Raw genomic sequence first — 24,818 nt, 5'->3', positions numbered from 1 at the left:
TGGCATAAAATACAATATATTTTATGACAACATGACTAGACAGAGAAATCTTTTAGCTTCAAAATGATATATCAAACATAATTTTTTGACAACGACAAGTATATTAATTTTGCGACCAAAGTCACCTACCCTTTTAATTTCCGCGCGGTAGTGAAACGTGATGTCATCGGCAGGTTCCCCTTGTGTACCACGTGTCGGTCTATTTTTAGACCAGGAAACCCCCAAAGTGAGAGAATCATTTCTCCTCGTATATGGGGGCCAAAAAAATTGTGAAAAATTTTGAGTTAATCTTTCAGTTAGCTAGATTTATTGGTATTAGCTAGATTTATTGGTATTATTTTTATCGCGTTCTATCCGCCATTGCTGATAATGTATGCCACGTCACACGTCACGTGGTACACAAGAAGGGGAACCTGCCGATGACATCACGTTTCACTACCGTGCGGAAATTAAAAGGGTAGGTGACTTTGGTCGCAAAATTAATATACTTGTCGTTGTCAAAAAATTATGTTTGATATATCATTTTGAAGCTAAAAGATTTCTCTATCTAGTGATACCGTTTATATATGTTGTCAAAATATATTATATTTTATGCCAAAGAATACATCCAGTGGTGGAATGGCACTTTAAGATTCATCTCAAAGAGCCGAATCAAAGAGTCGATTCATTCCCTGAACGACACATCACTCGGAGTGAATCAGTTCTCCTGAAGTGCAGCTCAGACGCCATTTTGTTGCTGTTGGGAGAAAATAATAATAAAAACTCCAACTCCAGGCGGAACCGGTGAGATTAATGAAGCCCAGCATGGAGTGCTGAGTAAAAGTGAGTGATGTGTTGGAGAGAAAAGTGGTTGTATTTGACTGAGCTCGTGTAAAAACAGCAGTAAAACTGCGGAATTGAAATAATCTTCCCTGTAAAGCTGCTGTTTATCGGCTGTGTGTTCTATATTCGAGTTTCTCTCTTCAGTTTCTCATCTATTAAACACTCAGAGAGTTTGGGGGAATTTAACTGGAAATCACATTTTTCCCTTAAGTCACTTAATGTGGTGATTTGAAGTTTCATGTGACTTTAATGGCGTGTGTGTGAAAAGTCAAGTTTATTTCTATAGCCTCGTCTCGTCCGCTTTATCCGGGACCGGATCGCGGAGGCAGCAGTCTAAGCAGGGAAGCCCAAACTTCCCTTTCCCCAGACACCTCGGCCAGCTCCTCGGGAAGAACACCGAGGCGTTCCCAGGCCAGCCGAGAGACATAGTCCCTCCAGCGTGTCCTGGGTCTTCCCCGGGGCCTCCTCCCGGGGGGACATGCCTGGAACATCTCCCCAGGGAGGCGTCCAGGAGGCATCCGAAAAAGATGCCCGAGCCACCTCAGCTGGTTCCTCTCGATGTGGAGGAGCAGCGGCTCTACTCCGAGCTCCTCCCGAGTGACTGTGCTTCTCACCCTATCTCTAAGGGAGCACCCAGCCACCCTGCAAAGGAAACTCATTTTGGCCGCTTGTATCCGCGATCTTGTTCCGAGCAATTCCAGCGTTATGGACGTGACACTTGAACTCAAAATGGCAACAAATGACCGAGTGCATGTTTTATTGTCTCCCAGTATTTAAACAGCTGTTGCATATTTTAAGGCTGTACCATACTGGAGAAGTGATAGAACAAGAACAATTCCCATAGTACATCTAGGGAATGCCAGAAAATGCCAATAAAAGATGCGTTATGGATGTGACAGAAAAAGTATCACTTTTCTTGGGTGACTGTACATTTTTATCAAACTCTGTGAAATTGTAAACCTAATGTCAAAATGGAGATATCCATTTGATAGAGGGGTCCAAGGTGAATATTAAAAAATCTTTGTTTAAAATATTTTGTATTTCATGCAGAGTTTCGGAAGGAAAAGTCAGCGTTATGGATGTGACGAAATTCTGTTATGGATGTGACGCGTCTGAAATAGACATGGCATATGTTTAGAAAATCAGCAATTTAACCACCATAACCCTTTGAAAAACTCTCTAAATATCAGCTAAAACTATCAAAGTTCTTAAATAATATTTAGGATGGCTATTGTTTTGCTGTTTTGTGGATTTTAGCATACATTTCTGTGGCTTGTGGCAATAATATAGAATTGTACATGATCAAAGTTGATTTTAGCTTGGGTTTTACATTATAAGAAAGACTGACAGTGACATATTAGGTTGGTTACAAATTGGTTCAACTTATTCACATCTGTAAAATACAGGCCTAGGTGATATCTCTGGGAGTGGTTTTGATGTATTACATGTTGCTTTATTTTTGCATGGTGAGGTTGACATTTACATGGAATTGCCCTTCTTTCGGTCATTACCCAAAGCTCATGACTATAGGTGAGAGTCGGAACGTAGATTGACCGGTAAATTGAGAGCTTCGCCTTTTGGCTCAGCTCCTTCTTCACCACGATGGACCGGTAAAGCGACCGCATCACTGTGGAGGCTGCACCAATCCGCCTGTCGATCTCGTGCTCCATCCTTCCCCCACTCGTGAACAAGATCCCGAGATACTTAAACTCCTCCACTTGAGGCAGGAGGAGTTTAAGTATCTCGGGATCTATTTGTATAGCGCTTTTAACAATAAACATTGTCGCAAAGCAGCTTTACCCAATTTGAACGACTTAAAACACGAGCTACACTGTTAGACATTTACGAGGGTTTTTACAGTAACTTACTGGCAACAGTGTTGTCAGCAAGTTAGATTTACAGTACTATTACCAGGGCTGCCAACTTTTCAAAATTCCGTGGAGTGAGAGGTTTTTTGGGGGGGTCGACCGCAAAATTTTTCCGCACACCACGCAGTAAGTGGGAATTTTGTATTCAGTTTGATATTCACTTGTACCCCTGCATTCTGGTGTTTTGTCTGTGGGTCGTCCAGCTGGAGATGGACAATGAAGGGGAGGGGGCTGAGATTTTGGATTTAGTTGATATTCCTGCATTCTGGTGGATTTTTGGAGTGGCCTGCTGTGCCATACCTACATTCTTACACACCCTGACTTGCCAGGCCCTCAGCTTGTGGCCAACAAAAACACCAAGTTTTGGCTTAAAAGCCCCCACACTAGAAAACTACAGATGACTGCCAATGTTCCTGTAGCCCTATGGACCCTTTTCACGTGACGTCACGACAAACGTGGCCACCATTTTGGACGTGTACTACCAGTAGTTTACCACAGCCAACATTGAGGAACGGCAGCAAAGAAAGTTTTTACTTTCAGCAAGACTTCCATCATGCCACTATATTGTTGTGCACCTGGATGTAGTAACCATCAACAAACAAGGCAAGGTTTATCCATTTTATTGGATCCCGACAGAGAAGATGGATAGCGGCCATTAACAGGAAAGATTGGCAGCCCTCGGCATACCAACGCTTGTGTAGTGACCACTTTGTTGGAGGTAAGACGAATAAAATTAGCCAGAAAAGGCATTACATTGCTGTTAACATTCTGTGGTGGCGAGTGTGTAACCAAATAGGTTAAAATAACCCATTGTAACCTCTTTGTTCTTCTGTAGTAGCTATTGTTGACTAGCTAATGTCAACAACATAGTAGCTAGTATGTTACTGTAGCAATGTTTACGTTCAGTCATTTGGATGACTGTTAAAACCTTTCAGTCTCAAGTTTTTCCTTTACTGTAATTATGATCCGGCAGCTATTTACACAGGATCCAGTGTAAATAGCTGCCAGAGCCAATGTCCGAGGTTCTGGAGCGCGCTCCGGCTTGCTCCCCCTCAAATTAAGCAGTGCGCTCTGGCTTGCTCCCGGAGCGCTCCGGGAGCAAGCCAGAGCGCGCTGCTTAATTTGAGGGGGAGCAAGCCGGAGCGCGCTCCAGAACCTCGGACATTGGCGTGTATGCATATGACGATGGGTTTTTAACGACATAGGTATACAGATCATGTGGGCCGAAGTCAGGTAAAGATGAGGGCTTCATGTACTTCCGTACGTCAGTGAAAAAATCCTGGTGGAAGCAGGTAAACGTCGTTCTCTAAGCCTGCTAACCTCAATTTTTAGTAGTAGTAGTACTTTGTCACCATACAAGTACAGTGAGATGTCGTTTAGAAACAGCCCACAGATGCCCATAAAAATAAGTAAATTAAGTAGTTAAGCAATATAAGTACTGTACATCAATATTTAAAATATATATAGAAAATATAAAAATACACAAATATATACAATCAAATGTACTGGTAAGGTTGGAAGTGATGATATAAAATTAAGATAAATAATAAATAGGTGCAGGGTTCAGGTATTCACTGACCAAGTTAGCAGCGCAGTAGAGGTAGATTAATGTTGGTATGGGACACACACACACACATACAGTTGGTAAGATAAAAATAGAGGTATGAATAGTAATAAATAAGGTGCAAGTGAGTCATCATATTACATTACAAAGCTGTGGCCACAGAATGCAGTATAGTTACCCAGACCAATGCACAGGGTCCTATCGCACAGTCCCCACTACACAGTCCAGGAAAGCAGGGGTCAGTATCAGTAATGTCCTAGTACAGTGATCACACTATTGAGGTATTTCACCCACGTGACCAAGTCATGTGATGCTGCCATTTTGGATGTCACGGCTCGAATCAGTTTGAATGCGAGGAAGGCGACAAACGAAAAACATGCAAGAAAAAGGAGCGAGATGCAGAAAACACTTTCACTATCCAGCGACGTAGGGCATTTACAGGGCAAGCAGGGGGAGAGGGATTTGCAAAAATTGAGGTTAGCAGGCTTAGAGAACGACGTTTACCTGCTTCCACCAGGATTGTTCACTGACGTTCGGAAGCACACGAAGCCCTCATCTTTACCTGACTTCGGCCCACGTGATCTGTATACCTATGTCGTTAAAAACCCATCGCCATACACAGGTATTGATCTGAAAGCATATAAGAGTTTGGATGCCTACAAATATTTTGTCAGGCTGGGTAACATGCCTACATCAGCGGGTCGTCCCTGGAGCCGGTGGTCGCCATCTTATTACAGCTAAGGTTTGTTCACATTTTTGTTTACTTTCGGTCCTCAGGATAAACAAAATGTTATTAAATGTCATTGAAATAACTTCTTAGTCTGTTGAGACATGGCCCGTTATAAATTTGCTGTTACCAGGCAATGACTAAGAACTGTATTATTAGGGTCGGTGTCTATGTTGTAGCAACAATAAACTTTACTACTTTATGTAGTAACAATACTGTTTTTCAGCAGTCGTGTCACATGATCAACGCCAGCGAATCAGGAAGGTGGATGTCACAGTGACATTGTCCAATGACAACGCCAGCTAGAGCTCAGCACAGCGTATCCGCGTATCTCAATGTTTACACAGCACCGGAGCTGACACGATCTGGATTGAATATGTGGATGCTGGCGGTTTCCAGGCGGTTTAATGTAAACGGACAGTGCATCCGCGAAGAAAACGAGACAGATACGGTCTAATGTAAACTTGGCCTAAGTCTCAACTCGTCCATCTTGCTGGTTAGGGACTGGGTGTTCGCGAGGACTAAGCTGGGGAGTGGAGGTTTGTGAGGGCAGTTCTTCAGCCTCATCTGGATGCCGCCTCTCTTGCCCCGCTTTTTTCCCCGCTTATTTCTCCTGTATCTCCTCTGACAATGGTGTGACTTGGCTCGGTTGTTTACCCACGCAGGCACAGTGGTTCTAAGTAGTTCTTCAGGGATATCCGTGGGTGGTGGAGGAATAAAGCCTTCCAGTCCAATATCGATGAATTCTTCCAGACTGTAAACAATGCATGCTCTCACTGATTGTAGACTGTTGCTAATCCTTACTAAAACAAGGTTAAAAACGATAAAGTAAAATAAAAAGTTGCATCTGTTTTGGGAGCTCCGGACTGCAGCAACTATGTGCGCCGCCATCTTGCCACTTTTTTTTGCAAATACCTCTCCCTCTGCTCGCCCTGTAAATGCCCTACGTCACTGGATAGTGAAGGTGTTTTCTGCATCTCGCTCCTTTTTCTTTTATGTTTTTCATTTGTCGCCTTCCTCGCATTCAAACTGATTCGAGCCGAAGTCCACTACGTGTCCAAAATGGTGGTCGCGTTTACGAAGGTCACGTGACTGAAAAGGGTCTATAGACCTGTGTTTCGGATTTAAAGGCAAGTTCATGTTTGAAAATATTTCATCAGCTAAGCCTAAACACCTTCTGAATTGAAACTAAATGTTAAGTTTTTAATAACTGTTGCAAAAATAAGATTGTCCCTCACTGACTTCATTATGCATTTAAGGGCTAACCCCACCACTGGGTTCAGCAGAAGATTGGCATGGGGGTCATTCCATGCCAAATCAACAAATATATCTGACAAATTTATGCTCGAACATCTCAGATTTCAATGAAATTTGGAGGGCTCAGAGATACTATTAAAAGAAGTTAATCCCCAAAATTTGAGCTTCCTATCTCCGACGGTTTCAGAGATACAGGCATTGTAAATTTTTTTTTTTTTTTTTTTTTTGCATTTTGCTCAAAACATACATTATTTCAAAGTGTAATATAATCTTTATTATGCAAGATAGAAACCTAAAATTTTGCACAGAGAGACTCAATGTCTTGTACTACAAGCTTCAACTTAGAATTTCAATGGTCATTGTATATTAGATGGTGATTTTAACAAGGAAATTAAAAAGACAAATTTGCATTTTTTGCATTTTTAACTCATTCTGGAAGCTTGCCTGTGGCAGTAATGCTTAAACTAAGAATGCTATTCAAATCTACACAGAAATATCTACCAATTTCAGTTTTACCAAGTCTCCACTATTCCTAGTTTGTCTGTAATAGGGTTTTGAAATTCGCCGATTTCTAAAACATGCCATTTTCAGTAGCAAGAAATCCAATGTGGGATAGCAGTTAGGAACTTGTAAATTTGTAGTGGAAGTTCATTATGTCTGACTGTTTAAGTATTTTTATTAATTAATGAAATTTGCTCCAAACTATACTGAGTGTATTTAACTTACAATTTCTGTTGTATGTTAGTTTATGGCAGTCAGAATCTTTCTTTAGTCCAATTCCTATAGAACAGGGAGGAAGTTCAGCCATTTCTAGATGTCTAAGAACAAACTCATTTATACTGATCTCAAATTGAAAGCAACTACAATTAAATTCCCTAGTCAACTATTCAAAATATCCAATCCTTGCAAAGAAACATTCAGTTAATAACATTGGTAAATTTTCTCAGTGCTCTGTATTACAATGTATTTAATATAATCCAAGCAATATAACGTTATCTGAACAAGTATGCAGTTTACAGACTCTAAAACTATAAGATATGAGCCACCTGTTCTGGTATCAAAGGTCACCTATTGTGCTGTGTTGATATTGATAAGGCTGGCTGTTGACTGGTACACAATAGCTGGTCACTGATTGCTAATGTTACACAGTCTTAGATTAAAAAGCAATTTACAAATAATTAATACTGAGCATTAATTGAAATTTTATTTAAAATTGAGGAAGAAACATGTCTCCTAACCTACTTGAGCTTTATTGAAGCATTTATTAACCCTCAAATATCAGGTACTATATGAAAATATCAAATTCGAATTTGGTGAAAATGGATTTTTTAAACCCCTGTAGTTTAAAAATACTTGAGAGACACAGAACAAAAATTTGGAAATATAAAATATGGGTCTTGGGGATTACTGAAAAAAAAGTTCCTAACTGCTATCCCACATTGGATTTCTTGCTACTGAAAATGGCATGTTTTAGAAATCGGCGAATTTCAAAACCCTATTACAGACAAACTAGGAATAGTGGAGACTTGGTAAAACTGAAATTGGTAGATATTTCTGTGTAGATTTGAATAACATTTTTAGTTTAAGCATTACTGCCACAGGCAAGCTTCCAGAATGAGTTAAAAATGCAAAAAATGCAAATTTGTCTTTTTAATTTCCTTGTTAAAATCACCATTTAATATACAATGACCACTGAAATTCTAAGTTGAAGCTTGTAGTACAAGACATTGAGTATCTCTGTGCAAAATTTTAGGTTTCTATCTTGCATAATAAAGATTATATTTCACTTTGAAATATGTATGTTTTGAGCAAAAATCAAACAAAAAAAAATCGAAAAATTCAAATGCCTGTATCTCTGAAACTATTGGTGATAGAAAGCTCAAGTTTTGGGGATTAACTTATTTTAACCCTTTGGTGACTGACCCCTTGAAATTGGTTCCTCCAGGAACGATGACGTTTCAGTTGTCAAGACAACGGAAAAACTAAAATACAAGAGCATTTTGTGTTGTGCACAAGAGCATTGTGATGTATCTTTCTGTTTTTGTATTTTAGTTTTTCCATTGTCTTGACAACTGAAAAGTCATCGTTCCTGGAGGAACCATTTTCAAGGGGTCAGTCACCAAAGGGTTTTAATAGTATCTCTGAGCCCTCCAAATTTCATTGAAATCTGAGATGGTCGAGCATAACCTCTTCAGGGGCTTCAAAGTTTGGGAGAATAGCAGGGTACAAATAATTTACAGCAGGGTGCCAAATGGTAAAATGTCTGCCAGCGGCAGACATAATGCACGCAAAGCGTGCAGGGATATAGATAGATAGATTTAAAAAAAAAAATAAATGGAGAGATGCAAGTACGAATTTTTCATGGGGCAGGATGGTTTGGAACAGGTCATCTAAAATTGGGATAACATTTACCCGGGACGGGTATTTGAGGCGGGTCGTCTAGCTTAAGCTTGACAGGGATGAGAATTTTCCACTGATCGGCGGATTTCTGACTTTTTCAGACCAAAATGATCGTTTTTGAGCGTGCGCGCACAACATTAAGGTCTGCATCACGCATCTTAGAATGTGCGTGCGCGAGGGAGACTGTGTGCAGTGTTGCCAGATACTGCTAACGTTTCCATCCCAAAATATGTTCCAAACCTGCCAAAATGAACTTAAAACTGCCCAATGTGGCAACACTGCCTGTGTGCTTGTTCATGTAGCGCATGCCAGACAAAGAGCATCCTGATTGGGTTACTCAGCAAAATAAGCCAATCCAGCTTTCAGTGTGGGCGGGCTTTTATCTCTTTTCTCGAGGACTGGAGTTTTCAGCTGAGTCAGTGCAGCCTACAGAATCGGCATGGCAGAGAGAGAGCGCGTGCCCCAAAAAACCAAAGTATAAAACCCACTTCAGCTCAGATTACACAAAAGAATCTCCCTGTCTAATAATAAAGAAAATAAATAAATAGCCAAAAATCATTAGCCCCTGGAACCCCTGGGCCATGGGCCCCGCCCTGGTTTTTTCAGACTTTTTAAATATTTTTCATTCTCATCCCTGGCTTGATTAGCGTTGTTACTCACGCCAGTGTTTCCCACAGAAATTTTGGAGACTATGGGGGCAGCCCATTGGGGGGCACAGGGGTTGTTTCAAATTGAGTGATATGTTAAATATTAAGTTATTACTGAAACTATTGATTAAAAAAAACAGACACTGAGAAATGGTCCTATAAACAACTTTACCAATATAAAAGATTACCAGGGGCCTCATGTACAAAGCTTGCGTACGCACAAGAAAGCTACGTATGTCACTTTCTGCGCAAACATTCGTATGTACAAAGATTGACTTGGCGTGGAAAAGTGCGGTACTCTACGCAAACCTCATGGCTGGCGTACGCACATTTCTGGTGCATCTTGGTGACACTTGCAGGCAGAGCAACGCAACTACATTTAGGCCTACTCGGTCAAGAGTCATGACATGGCGACAAGAGGCATCCAAAAATGCATCGGAACATCAGCATGCGTGAATTGAAATGTATGTCAGTCATACGACGTTGTCGAGACACATAATGCGAGACTGTTGGGTAATTGCCAACAGATCCATCAACCATCCCTTCCATATTGTAATTACGGGAAATGAGAAACCCCAGCAATATCATTTCGATATTATTCCCATTGACTATTGGTTAATTAATTAAATTAAAGAATGCACATGCAGGACCATGCATTGCAGCTAGCTTAATAGATCTTCCTCGTGCATTTGCCGCGAGGTGTCAGACTGAAATATTATTAGTTGATGTTGCGTGGGGTAGCCTTATCACATAATTACCAAGATCAATATATGAAACGATTTCCAAGTGTGTACAAATCAGACACAACCGCGGTGTGTGGCGTGTTACACAATGTGGCGCAGCGGCACGGCGTGCCAATAATGGAGCGAGACCTGCCGGAGGACCCAGACCCTGGGCCTCACAACGAGGTGCTACAGCGACATGGCATACAAACCCGGCAGCACTTAATAGCCACAATGTGAAAAGGTAAGGACAGACGGGACACAGGACACCATTTTTTAAGATATTCTTTTAATGTGTTATTCAGTTCCTTCAATTCCTCGCGGATTCCCTCAAGGTTGTCGTTAATCGCCTCTATCCCCTTTAAAATTTCCCCCTGCGACTCAAGGACCGCGCGCGTCAGCACCCGGCCTGTGGACCCGGCGACAGGGGCAGGCGGTGGAGAAGGGGGGCAGGTGACAGTGACGCTGGATCCGCTCGGCTGGGGGTCCTCTTCCTGCTCAGGTGGGATGGACTGGGGGCCTCCTGTTGTTCCCTGGCACCCTGCTAGAATACATTTGTCATTAAAATCCTATTGTGGAAAATATGTGCACGTTTTATTTCTGGTTACATGTGGCTAGGAATATTGGGCCTACTAAGAGAGGAAGACATTTCCTCAAATACAGGGTGTCCCCGAAAAAATGTACACATTAGAGCACTAAAGGTGTGTTTTTGTTTTCAAAACCCATGTAACTCAAATAGACACTCATTGTGGCACAGGCACTGCGGACGATGCGAATCATACCATTATCTTGGTATAGGCTACATTCACATTCAGTGGCATACAATCAGTGACCGTTGCATGTCTCATAGCATACACTTTGAACATCACTTTAATTGGAGGTGACAGAACAATTAAGTGATGTATGTGAATTCTATTACACTGTGCTAAAGGCAGGGATTAACGCGAATAAATGTTAATGTTAAATGTTAATTTGATTAACGCGAGATTTCTAACATTTAATTAACATTAACATGTTAGTAAAAGTTGCCATGTCTTTTTACCTAATGCGGGCCTTACTGCAGGTCTATTTATGCTAATTGACATATTCAGTGTGGAATAATTGAGGGAGGAGACGGGGCAGGGAACGGGGCTCGTGCATGTGCACCGAATTCCACGTTGATTGGGATATACAACAGGAGAGTGCGTGGAAACCTTCGTACGCACTGATTGATACATCCGGATTTTTTTGGTCGTACGCAAATTTCCCGATTTTGACGTGCGCACATATTTAGTGGGAAATCCACACAGGTCTTTGTACATGAGGCCCCAGGACTACAAAAATGCAGAAAAATAGGCTTTACTTATCCAAATGCACCTGTTGGTTCAAAAGTTAAAATGCACAGAACCTCACAGCACAACATGAAGTTACCTTAAAATATAATATAAATGCCTCAGCTTTCATGTAAGAAAAAAAAAAAACTAATACTACTACTGTGTGCAGGCAGTCTCTCCTGAAGACTAAATTAAACAATTATAAACTAATAAAATAAATGGCTCAGGCTTCATAGAAAGAAAAAAAAAACAATTTGAACAGAACCTCCCAGTTACGATGCTGAAGCTGCCTAAACAATGGAAAATAAAATACCATTTTGGCAAAAACGTTGGCATCCATTAATTTCTTGTATTAAGTAAGAAAAATATGTTGCCAGATACTGCTGACGTTTTACAGCCCAAAATGTTCAAAACCCGCCAAAATGCACTTAAAACTGCCCAATCTGGCAACACAGGCAGTAATGGCTGCACTCGTGTCGAGGATGTAAACAAAGTTGACGCGGCAACGGACATACATGACATAGTGGATGTAATTTACATTCACAACTTTTTTTTTTTTTGCCGTCAGAAATATTTAATATTAAATTTTGTGTCTCGACTGACAATAGCCGGCGGCATAACAAGCCACAGACGGCGATTTGCCGCCGGTGACTGGCTACTTTTGAGACCGCTGCCTCTTGTTGATTTGGCATGGAATGACCCATGGGGAAAAATATCAACAGCAAAAGAACAAATAAAATGCTTAAACAGCAAGCAAAATGTGCATGTGCTACAAGAAACATTAAAATGATTAAGTTTGAACAGTATTGAAACACAAAAAGCTGAACCTTGGCCATAGGTGGGAAAGTGCACACAAAGTTGGGCTTAAAAATTTGTCATACTTAAGCTATATTAATATATTTCTTATTAATTTATTCCTTATCTATGTTTCTTATTAGTAATAGAGCATTCGTCAGGGCCTGTTATCTGACAGATATTCTCTACCTGTCTTGCCCTCTTTGAAACCCTGTCTCCTCAGTATATTGTTTTTTTTTTTTTTTATTATTCACAACAAGTTCAAGTTCTTTGATATTACAGGTGACCATTCTTTATTTACTTTAACTGAGCAATTACATACATCATAAGTAATTAAAAATAAATACCCTGTAAATAAACAATAGGTATGGTGGCTAATGGCTCTTCTTGCATTTGTAATATCTCTTAGTTGCTTTATTTTACAACGTTTCTAGTATGGCTTCAAATAAAGTCATAAAGTATGATAACATACAGTAAACGAACTAAAAATGCGCCTTAATAAACGTGTGCTAAGGAGGTGCTCTCCCGTGCTGCTTGTTGGGGAAGATAGAGGCTGTGGCACGGCAGTAGGCCGATAATGATTTAGCATGCCTAGTACACAGCTCTCGATATGGCATTAAATATTCTCACAACACACACAGGCTAAAACGATTCAGAAACTTTATACAAGTTCATAATTACGCCAGTAATGCCACACATCGGCGTGCATATGTACAAACCTGTCTGAAACACCCGTCTTCAACTCATATACCTTCTTCTCCCTCCTCTTCCTCTAAACTGACAGTAGGCAATTATCCAACTTCCGGCGAGTGCAGCATCATTAGATGCGCCATCTACCATAGGGGAGTGTGTACTGAAGGGAACACCTCTCTGTCTGTTTAGCCATGCGTAAGGCATAATTGATCGATCGCAAGTGGTTGGTGCGACGCAATGGGTAGCCTAGATCAGATAGATAAACTAGATTTTTTTCTAGCGTGAGAAATCGGACGTATGGCGTGTGAGCATGTGAAGACAGTCAAATGCATGTGTCTCACGCTCATTGCGTGAGAGTTGGCAGCCCAGCCTAACGTTCTGAAGTCCAGGGCATATTCAGCAACTCCTCTGGAACCTTGAGATATGGTGAGCAAACTTTCACCGACTTCAATTCACTCAGGTTCACGGTGGAAAACTCTTGAACAGTGTGAGGAATCGTTTATATGAAGTTGTCTGCTCACCGCCCTTCTTCCAAACAGCGCTTGCCCATTGTAGCGCCTTGCCAGTGAGGAAGGACAGAAACTTAGCAATCTTATGTTCATCTGAGAGATTCAGCATAGTAGAGAAGTGCATGGAACATTGAAGTAAAAAACCTTTACAGGCGAGAGCATCTCCGGCGTATTTCTCCGGAATGGAGAGTTTTAACGCTGGACTGGGAAAAGGCTCAGGACAGGTTAGGAGGGCCTGCGACATCACAGTTGCGCCATACAGGTGTTGAGGTCTGCAAGCATCTATTGATGTTCTCCTAGTAGATGTCCTTGAGCGTTCAGAGCAGTTTGCTTTGCCTCTTCCGCTGCATCCATGATCGGTGAAGTATCCTGTCAGAGTGCAAGCACTTACGGATGTATGTGCAGAGGAGAGCAGGGTGCAAACTGTAGACAAAGCCAAATCATTAGACAGGAAGCATGGTCAGAGAAATGGCGAAGGTCGGTTGATCAGCAAACACAGTAGTAGAGGCAAGACAGGAAACATAAACAAAGAGAATAAGCAGAGGTCAGAATAACAAGAGGCAGACAGAGAATGAAAGGCTTGGTATGAACTGAAGAAACACAGAACAATACTTTGCACTGGAGCTGAGTGAGTGAGGAGCTTAAATAGTATGACTGGCAATTCGTGGGATGAGTGACAGCTGTCATCAATAAGTTGGTGACGGGGGCACTGTGTTTCTTGGGAGTTGTAGTTCAGAGTCCATGTTTGTAGTTTGGTTGTTCTCAACGGGTTTACTGACAGTGAAAAATAAATGTTTATAATTCCATGAAATGACACAGGACAATAAATATTGTAATGTAATCTAATACGTAATTAGATTAAGTTAAATCTTATATAATTGGAAAAAGGTCAAAATCTTGATCAATCTAATCTGTTATCTGTTTATGTTCCCTAAATCTACTCAGTTCATTGGGGTTAATCCATGAACATGCTTTAATACACTGATTACTGAACTGTTTACCTCACCTCCTGTCTGGGGACACACACACACACACACATATATATATATATATATATATATATATATATATATATATATATATATATCTGCTTATTGAGTTTGGAGCCTTTCACACATGCAGTTCATTGAACACATGATTAATGTCAAGGTAAAATAAAATCTATTATCACATTCTGGTCTCATCCAGGGTGTTTTCCTGCTCTGGATCCTCCATGACCCTGATAAAGCGCTGACTGAAAATGAATGAATGATTTGGTGATGAGGATATGAGGGGTCAGTCCCAGCATGTAGAACCATCACTCCCTTAAAAAACAAGAATTTGTATTACCAAAGGAGGAATATTTTCTTCAGGTCAAATGTGAAGGATTTTTTTTTCAATTTTAACTGCATGTTTGTTTTTGTCTTTTCTAGGAGTGTAATTCATTCCAGCAGAAAAGATCAGCATCTTCAGGAATCAGCAGTGAGTCCATGAGCTGTGTGTCCATACACTAATATTCAAAAATGGAGAGCCGTGATCTGGACACAGATAATGTGACCCCACCCTCAGAAAAGCGGTAAGCTGCCATGTTCTAATATTTTAGTCATTAATTGTTCATATCTGAAATATGGGGTGAGTAGATATGAAAAGATTAACTTAACAAAATTTTCAACCGAGAATGAAAAGTTATCAGTCACCACTTGGAAAAAATCCCGGATTCTGTATACTGTAAGTAAAATTATGTTCTTATAAAATTAATGTCACCACCAATAGTTTGAACAGGATGTTTCAATATAGAAGGGATAATGAACTGTTGAAGTGTTTGTACTATTGGGTAATCACATTTATTATACTGTTTTTTAAGAATGTATTCCTTTGTTTATTCACATTTTACGGCAGCTGTGATGAGAAACAGGATTTGCCCTTTGGGACGATGCATTTTTCCTGTTTCTGTTAGAAGGTTACTGCGCTAATAGCTACACTCTGAGCACAGTGAGATGGAGAGCCACTGAAGTAGCTGCTGGAGTTTAGTGCAGAGGAAGAGTAGCTTAGGATTTATATCAGGTGTAATTTTCCCCTGTCATTAACATGTTATAGTAATCTTTTTCAGTGGAACTGTCATAAAGCTATTTCATGGCAACATTAAGATGGAAAGATTGGTGGGGGATTGAACCTTAAATAATTAAAATAAAAATTATTGCCACCATTACTATGTCACTGATGATGCAAGTTCATGGCAGCCTTCATACTGTCTGACATCCTCCCGAAGTGCAAGAGTGCGTCACACTAACCAATTTAACTGCAAAGATGAGGAAAACAATCGTGACATTATTTAGTATAGTTCCTCATCCCACCTGATTAATTTCCGGTTATGCCACTGCCAGCACAAAACATGATGTGTGAATCTTATTAGACACGAGTGTGACTTACATCAAGCACAACATACAGGCAACCCCACAATAACAAACTCTTTTACCACGAACTTTCGCATATCATGAACTAAGTTCATATCCCCTGCCTTTGGTGACAATGATCCAGAGTCTTCCAAAAAAAAAAATCACTGTGTTGTGTCCATGTGTATTCATGCTGTATGCTCTGAGTGCCATTAGGACTAATTACAATGCACCTGTTCCAGATTAGAGCACAATCGCAGCATGCACTTATAAGGACTCTGTAACACACAGACATGGCAACGTACACATGCTGTACCTAGTGTCTCACATTACCAAGCCTTGTATCTGTGTAGTGCCTTTCTGGTTTTGACTGTGTTTTGTGTATTTGGACTCTGCTTTTTGTCTTTGCCTACACCATTCTGTTTGTGTCTTGCATGACCATTGCCCATTTCATGACCTTGTCTTACGTTTTTGACCTGTTTGCTTGCCTGTTTGTAAATAAACACTCTTCCTGCAATTACATCCGTCATTCGCCTGCTTACATAGCACACTGAGGCTACATCCACACGACAACGGCAACGAGATGTTATTTAAAAATATATCACGTCCAAATGGGCAACGATCAGTAAAATATCAGGTCCATATGGCAACGCAACGCTTGCTGAAAACGATGCAATACACATGCCACACCTCTAGGGGCGCTGTAAGACGGTCCCTTCGGAGACACCAGAACAATAGAAGTAGTAAGGACGCATGCGCATAAACTATTATGCGTGAGACTTCATATTAGCCACAAAGTCAGGAAAATCTGTTCATAAAATTACATTATAATGACCAAATACAATGAAAAGTATTTTTCCAGTCTCACCTGTGAAAGGTAATCCCATGTGATCTCGTTTGGATGGCAAACCTGTTGGTACAGTTAAACGCAGCTAATCTTTATTCTCCGCTTTGACCTATCCAATATGGCGGCGAGGATGACGTATGATTCTACGCGGAAGGCGGCGTCTTTAATGGTCCGGAATAAATTGAATGCTACACGTTGATGGATTAATTTGTTGTTTCTCACCTGTGAAAGGTAATCCCATGTGATCTCGTTTGGACGGTAAACCTGTTGGTACAGTTAAACGCAGCACATGAATCTTTATTCTCCGCTTTGACCTATCCAATATGGCGGCGAGGATGACGTATGATTCTACGCGGAAGGCGGCGTCTTTAATGGTCCGGAATAAATTGAATGCTACATGTTAATGGATTAATTTGCTCTTCTACGCCCTTTTTGAGGAATGTATTGTAGGACATAAACCATCATCTGAAGAGTTGAGATCGCTCCTTTTTTTCCCTATTTTTGCTGGCGGGATTGACTCTGCCCTAAGAGCAGAGTCTCTCTCTCTCTCTCACTTTGCACCATTACACAAATATTCACAGTGAAAATATTTTGTAAGCGCATTTCATGAACCAAGTTATAGGATTTGTTGACAACTCGCATCGAGTTCGTTACACTTCTACCCGGCGTGAAGCACTCACAGTCATGTGGTTGTGACGTCATCGTAAACAAATCCGTTCTACTCATCCAGACGACTTCACAACGGCAACGTTGCCAGATCTTTCCACTCTGGAACCCGTTCTCAAAAAGATTGCGTTTTGGGGCACCCAAAACGCCGGTGCCGTGTGGACGCCAGGCCTAAACGATAAGCAATTGTATCAGAGTCACCTGAATCCGTTGCCGTGTGGACAGGGCCTGAGCCACGTGCTCCTCTTCCCACCAGAGACAAACAATAAGTAATCATGCCCGCAGTCAAGTTAACCATACATTGTAATGCCATAAAACGAAGGCTTAACGAGCCTTGCTTAGGTGTTAATCACTAACTATTATCAGGAAAGGTGATCAAAGTATTGATCAAAGGATGTAATGACTGTTGATACCGTTAAACTTAGCACGTAGTTAAAGCATACGGTGGTGTTTTTAAACCCCCCTGCCCAGCCCCGCAGCACGACATAAATGACATTTAGTGATTTGCAACACATGAATGAACTGAATGGTGAAAATTTAGAAAACATGGCGGATCAGTGGATGGACATTGACGATGATATCCTAGTAACCGCTATCATTTCTGTAACAGATGAAGAAATCATCACCTCTGTTTGTTATCCTTAACTCGGTCAATAAACTGCAATAGGGATTCGGAAGGATAAATTCATGATGAGGAGAATGTGCTTAAAATTTTGCAGATAATGTGAGTGTTTGGTGTGACAAGTGGGTCCATTTCAGTATTACAAACTTTTCGGTATAACGAGCTATTTGGACGTCCCCCAAAGAGTTGGTTATAGTGGGGTTGCAGAGGAGGAGTAGCAGTATTCACTGTCCTGTTAGCCTCAGACATCCATGAGGACACTTCATAAACCTGTTAATATGCGTGTCTGACATTTTAAAGACAATTATTTTAACAGTAATGTAATTAAATTTAAAGGTGTTTCAGAGTGATAAAGGCTGTGAAATCTCTCAAACTGAATTAAACGAATGACTCGGCATGCTAGCTCAGTGTAGCATAGCTTAGCATTGTTAGGATAAATCAGTGTTTTAATAACATACGCAGGTAAATGACTTGCTTTACTGCTGTGTCCTGTGTGGAGTAAAAGTCAGAGAGGTTTATTCTTGATTAGCTTGGAGTTAAAGTGAAGTAAAAGTACCACTGAAAGTGAGGAGCTCTTCTTTATCCTGCACCTGACTCAAGCTGAATTAAACATGCCGCAGAGGGCTTTTAGGGAGGGGCGAAAGCATGCTGGATTTATAACATAAACTAAAGCAAGAACATCACTGTGAAAAGGAATGTGATGCAAATAGTTTTATTTCAGTTATCTTGTTTTTCAGAATCGTTTTAAGCCAAAACTGTAATTGAAATTAAAATTTGATTAATGGCCCAGCCCTACAGTCCACTGTTCATTCTAAGAACGAATTAAATCTTCATTAAGTCATTCAACCAGTGTAAATGGTGTGTATAAAGGACTGTCTATAATGTTGTACAGTAAACTCCAGATAAAGAAATCCGACTCACCAGAACCCAGCTGTGTCTCCATGAAGAGTGATGCGTCTATGGATCCTCCTTGGCATTTTAGACATGGAGACTCCTCATATGTATACAGGTAATATCCCATAATTCTCATAGTTAAAGTCACAGCAGAGAGAAAGCCAGTGTTACACATTCCTTTATCCAGTCCAGATCATTAGCAGCATTTTGATATTTATCAGTTTGTGATACTTTAATTAGGTCCTAATGCTGCTACAATACTTTCACTAAACAGTTTAGAGTAATTAATATCAATAATTGCACAGTTCAGTGTTTCACAGTGTCGCATACAGGATAAGGCAGAAAGTGCATCTGGATGTGACACTAAGAGTAATTGCTAACAAGATAATTAAAATAACCAGTAATAATTAATAATAATCAGTGTAAATGGTGAATATAAAGGACTGTCTATAATATTGTACAGTAAACTCCAGATGAGGAGACCAGAACCCAGCTGTGTCTCCATGAAGAGTGATGCGTCTATGGATCCTCCTTTGCGATTTAACAGTGGAAACCCCTCATCTGTACACAGGTAACGTCCCATAATTCTTATAGTTAAACTCACTGCAGAGCAAAAGATTGTGTTACAGATTCCTTCATCCGGTCCAGATCATTAGCTGTTAAAGGCTGTACTACATGGTCATTCACAGCTATTTTGATTTAAAAGATATTATAGTTTCTATTGTTCTGCTGCACAGTTTATAGTGTGTGTGCGCGCATGTGCACTCACACATAAATTATTGTAGTATCTTAGTCTTTAGGGATGCAACAATACTTCTAGTAACATCAACATTTATTAAAGGGGAACGGAAGGCAAATTTTTTTATCAAAATTATATTTATCTCATTTTATTAAATATAGGAATGCATTTTTGATAGCCGTTTTGTCACTGCTATAGCAAGTTATGAGTGTTTGAAATATGCTATGTAATATATCAGTCCATATGTCAAAGCAATAGCCATAAACGAGATTCGTTGATATCTGTGCGAGACATTGTAGGACGGAAGTAAAACGTACAGCAGAAATCAAAGTGACCAACATCTGCCAACGTTCCCTGTGTCCAAAATCACTCCCTCGTTCACTACTCCCTACTCCCTATATAGGGAATGACTAATTAGAGGACTATATAGTCAGCTCATTGGTAAAATGAAAAAAAAAAATGCTTTCGGACACTAGTCCGTCATGCTGGTGTTTACGTCATTACTGTTGCAAAATTAAAACGTGCCAAATCAGTCGGCTGGTGGGTTTTCAAAGTAATAAATACATGCATGTATTTTTGTGATAAATCCATCTTATATTGAGCGCATTTCCCACATTAATAAATGCAAAGTACCTGCTTCTTTCAGTTTTTTTTTTAATCAAGGCTGAATACTTTCTTCTTTGCCGTTGCCTTTTATTAAATCAAATTTGAGACTTTTAATTTGATTTCTTTCAGCACAACTGCAAAAAAAAGACACACGCGCCCTCTTTCGCATGCTGATGTAATCAAGCCGGAAGTTTTGTTTGTTTTGATAGCAATCAGTAAAGTTGGAAAAAAGTAGGCAGTAATTGTCATTTAAACTCGTTTTTGTGCAATATTTCGTTTGGAAAACAGTTTTCAAAATGGCGGCACTGACACCTGGCTGACACTTCACGTTTCGAAGTCTCGCACAAGTCTCGTGAAGATCGCGCGGATAAGCGATGCCTGCCGTGGACCAAACAAACTAAATGAAGAGTTCAGATGCAAAACCCTCTAAACGCCATCTCTGTGAAAAATGAGTTAAGGATGTTGTGTGAATCCTGGTTACATCTAGCATATGTAAATGAAATATTTTTGTAAAAAAATAAAATAAAAACCACTCCCCGTCTTGTCTAAAAAATCGGTTTAATATCAAACCCCTCTAAATGCCGCTTCGATTTAGCAACAAAAGCCTCTATATTCAACAACCAATCAGAACGTCACTTGGACTCGCGTGCTTTAACGCTAGTAAACAAAGTCTCATCAAGGAAGCTGCAGCTTTATTCAGAGGGAGATTTCGCGAAATGGCAGATAATACCAACATGGATTACGATGGCATGGATGAACCTGTCCTCCAGACAGTGAATAGGCGGAGAAAACGTCGCGTTGTTGAAAATCATGTTCGCTATAAAGCGAAAATGAACCGATATAGTGGCGAAAATACTGAAAATGGAATAGCCTGCAATCACAACAGGTTGATGTGCGCTGCGGCAAGCTTAACTCAGAACGACCTGGCATACTTTAAAAATCAGCTATACACATCTAAAGATAAAGTTGAACAGGACGCTATACTTCTGTCCCACTTGGAGATTATGCCGGTTCAACGGAGGAGGGAACAAGTTGATGATGAAGACAAGAGACGGCAGAGAGACGTGACCATCAAATACTCCGTTCTGAAGGAAGATAAAACAAGGGTTCCTGTCTGCCAGGCATCTTTCATGAGCATTTTCTGTAAGTACAATACAGTTTCTTCCTTCACGAGTTTGTGCTGTCTCTGCCTAAGTCGTCCATGCCCTGATGCTTGTGCAGGCTAATACTGTAGATCAGTAGACAGTTTTAAGTCAGTGCAGTCTGTGGTGGGCGTCCCACCCCTTTGCATACCCCCACCTCAGTACTGTTTCAGTGACCAACACCTACCCACCCCACCACAACCTTGGATACACATCACCATAGACCATAAATGAAATAAAAGAAAGAGTTAACTTACAACTATCAAAAGTCAAGGCATGTTTAATTATCTTATGCTATCATTAAGTATAAAAATGGGAGATGAAAAAAGGTCAAAGCATTTGTGACATTTCATATTATCTCAAATATTTTGAAATCATTTGCATGAATGAATGAATGAAAACTTCCACTTCCTCCTGATTTTTCACAGCAAGAATGAACAGTCAGTCAGCTTAATTTTAATTCTCAACTTTCTTTCTCATTTATTGTCATTATAGGTGTCAAGAAAGACAGAGTCCAGGGCATTGCCAGGCACTGGCTACAAACTGGCAAGGCACGCCCAGAAAAAAGAGGAGGTTCAAGACTAAATCCTGAAATAACTGCCAAGAAGGAGGTCATCAGAGGTCACATTAAGTCCTTTGCCTGCAGAGCAAGCCATTACGCCCGACGTGGTGCTCCATTCAGAAAGTATCTGCCTAGTGACCTAAGTGTTGCAAAAATGCATCGCCTTTTTTCGGAGCAGAATCACCTTCAAGTGACTTACTCACTATATTGGAGCATTTTCGTATATGATTTCAACTTGGCCTTCGGACATCCGGCAAAGGATGTATGTTCCGTGTGTGTTAAGTCCCGGATGGCGATGAATGACCCTGGCTTAAAAGAAGAAGAGAAACGAGAGAAAATCCTGCAATACTCCCTCCACAGACGCCGTGCCCGTCAGTTCTACAATATCCTGAATGATGTGGGGGATTCCTTCACTGTCTGCTTTGACGTCATGGAGAACCTTGTCCTGCCGAAATCTGCCATAGTTCAGACGTACTACTCCAGGCAACTCTACTACTACGTCTTTGGAGTGGTGCGTCACCATGCCAGAGGAGAATCCCAAAGTAGGTATGATATCCACCTGTACACATGGCTTGAGTATGAGAACGCGAAGGACAGCAACATGATTGCCTCAGCTCTCCAACACTATTTCACAGCTGTAGCTGCAGACAACCTCCACCTGTGTCAGTGCCTGCGCCTGTTCTCCGACTCATGCTATGGCCAAAACAAGAACATTAATGTGCTGTCTATGCTGTTTGGCCTCCGGTCACAGCTGTTCCCCCACCTCACCATCAACTATTTTTTTTCCGGTATGAGCACACAGCTTCCTCCCAGCTGACAGGGTGTTCGGCAGGATCGAACAAGACATCAGAAAGCACACCACCATTCTGCTGCCAGACGAATACGCATCCATATTTCACAGGCATGGCAATATCCATCAATATGGGAGAGATTGGCAGTGCTATGATTTCAAGAAGGAAGCTGCCGCCTTCACCACCCAGCAATGATCCTTCAAAATTAGTGACGCCAGGGTCATTCAAATATGTGGGGAAAGGCTGGATGTCAAGTCTTCTTTTGCCGGGGATTTTACTCAGCATTCCGTGCTGAAAAGAGGGAAGAGGTGGCCAGAGTTTGCACCGGCTCCTCTACCTGATGCCAACTGTGTGAAGCTGGCAAAGAAGAGGGATGTGCTGAAGCTGTTATGTGAGTTGGGAGTGCCTGCAACTGTGCAGGAGTTTTACAATGATGTCTTGTCAAGTGCAGGTGACAGGGACATTGCACAAGATCTGGAGGATGAGTAAATTGTTTCCAATGACTCTCCTGCCTTCCCTGCACACACACTCCCACACACACGCATTCTCAGGGGCACACACACTCTCATCATGCAGAATACACACACAAACACTCTCAGACGCAGCAGCTTCATAAGCATACTCAGAGACTACATACGTGTCAGATGCATAATTCTGTGTGTATCACTACATTACTACATACCTCATCGTCATACCTGAGTTTGATAATTGTCAATTACCTAAAACATGTTTGTCATCTTAAATAATCTTTTGTTCATACTGTGAATTTGATGGCTTGTACCTCCAACTTCTTCATCATTTATTTATTTATTATTAATGAGCCAGCCAGGGCGGTAAGGTGGTGTAGTGGTTAGCGCTGTCGCCTCACAGCAAGAAGGTCCTGGGTTCGAGCCCCGGGGCCGGCAAGGGCCTTTCTGTGCGGAGTTTGCATGTTCTCCCCGTGTCCGCATGGGTTTCCTCCGGGTGCTCCGGTTTCCCCCACAGTCCAAAGACATGCAGGTTAGGTTAACTGGTGACTCTGAATTGACTGTAGGTGTGAATGCGAGTGTGAATGGTTGTCTGTGTCTATGTGTCAGCCCTGTTGATGACCTGGCGACTTGTCCAGGGTGTACCCCGCCTTTCGCCCATAGTCAGCTGGGATAGGTTCTAGCTTGCCTGCGACCCTGTAGAACAGGATAAAGTGGCTACAGATGATGAGATGAGCCAGCCTTGCTTGATGAGTGGCATACGCCAAGGACAGGCTCTTGGATCCTGAAGTATGTGAGAGATACCTGACACATTTGAACACGCACTCATTATGCATGCACACGCGCGCACACACACACACACATTCTCAGGGGCACACACTCTCACCATGCAGAATACACACACAAACACGCAGCAGCCTCGTAAGCTTACTCAGAGACTACATGTCAGGTGAACAAGCTGAGTTGATGTGAACTTTTAACATAATTGTGTTTTTTTTTTTTTTTTTTTTTTTTTTTTTAATATGTAACTTATCATACCTGTTTCATAATCTTAAAAAAACTAAAATAGTTTTGTCATCTTAAATAATCTTTTGTTCATACTATACATTTGATGGCTTGTACCTCAATTTCATCTTCATCATTAACTTATTTATACCCATCTAAGTTCTTTGCACTGCTGTGTTTTTATTGTTATTGCTGTTACTGTGTTAATGTACTGACATAAACTTACCCTTCTTGGCAGAACGTTGCTTGCTGCTGTATATTTTGTGTATAGATTTTCATGTTGTTTACATAAGATTTTTATATTGCACTTTAGTTTTATTTCAGTGTATTTTATTGGGTGTAGTACTTTGTATCACCTGCTTAGAAAGTCCGCTGATGTGAAGAAAATAAACCTATTGGCATTGTGATTACACTGTGTGGATTTCGAATTTCTTAAATGTTGACATGACAGGCCTTCTGCCTTCATTTATGAAGAGAGATGTTGGTATTATTAGGTATTACCTAAAAATATGGTGCAATTTGCTCATGATCATAGGTCCCATATTAAATTAGCTGAGTGAGCCAACCACACCACCATCACCATCACAACCACCCCATATGTGTAGTATCATAATTTTCAATATTTTCAATTGCATCTTTGGTGGTTTTGTAACACTTACCTATGTCTGTAAGGAAAAAATGGATTTAGAGTTTTTGCACACAAACCACATATGGATTTAGCTGGTTTTGACACTAAATAAAAAAATAATTGCTAAAAAATAGTAATTTGGTAACATTTGTAACATTTG

General features: G+C 40.8%; 2 protein-coding genes across 4 annotated transcripts in view; both read left to right on the top strand.

Moving 5' to 3' along the window:
• Nucleotides 1–702: 702 nt before the first annotated feature.
• Nucleotides 703–24,818, top strand: part of LOC132870663 (NACHT, LRR and PYD domains-containing protein 12-like) — a 64,083-nt gene continuing 39,967 nt past the window's right edge. For 2 of the 3 annotated variants that reach the window (XM_060904416.1, XM_060904415.1), the window contains exons 1-4: nucleotides 703–822; nucleotides 14,730–14,872; nucleotides 18,717–18,833; nucleotides 19,182–19,289. In XM_060904416.1, coding sequence (XP_060760399.1) covers nucleotides 14,820–14,872; nucleotides 18,717–18,833; nucleotides 19,182–19,289 — 278 coding nt within the window. In that variant the 5' untranslated portion in view covers nucleotides 703–822; nucleotides 14,730–14,819. Of the gene's footprint in view, nucleotides 823–2,560; nucleotides 3,409–4,928; nucleotides 4,997–10,312; nucleotides 10,510–14,729; nucleotides 14,873–18,716; nucleotides 18,834–19,181; nucleotides 19,290–24,818 lie in introns of those variants that run through there. The other variant, XM_060904417.1, reaches the window with a different exon arrangement.
• LOC132870667 (uncharacterized) lies at nucleotides 19,311–24,477 on the top strand. Its single transcript, XM_060904426.1, has 2 exons — nucleotides 19,311–21,206; nucleotides 21,701–24,477. The coding sequence occupies exons 1-2, from the start codon at nucleotides 20,642–20,644 to the stop codon at nucleotides 22,582–22,584; spliced, it is 1,449 nt and encodes a 482-aa protein (XP_060760409.1). The 5' UTR covers nucleotides 19,311–20,641; the 3' UTR covers nucleotides 22,585–24,477.

Source organism: Neoarius graeffei, chromosome 22, assembly GCF_027579695.1.
Source record: "Neoarius graeffei isolate fNeoGra1 chromosome 22, fNeoGra1.pri, whole genome shotgun sequence".
NCBI classification, from domain to species: Eukaryota; Metazoa; Chordata; class Actinopteri; order Siluriformes; family Ariidae; genus Neoarius; species Neoarius graeffei.
This window is presented reverse-complemented; position numbering and strand designations above follow the sequence as displayed.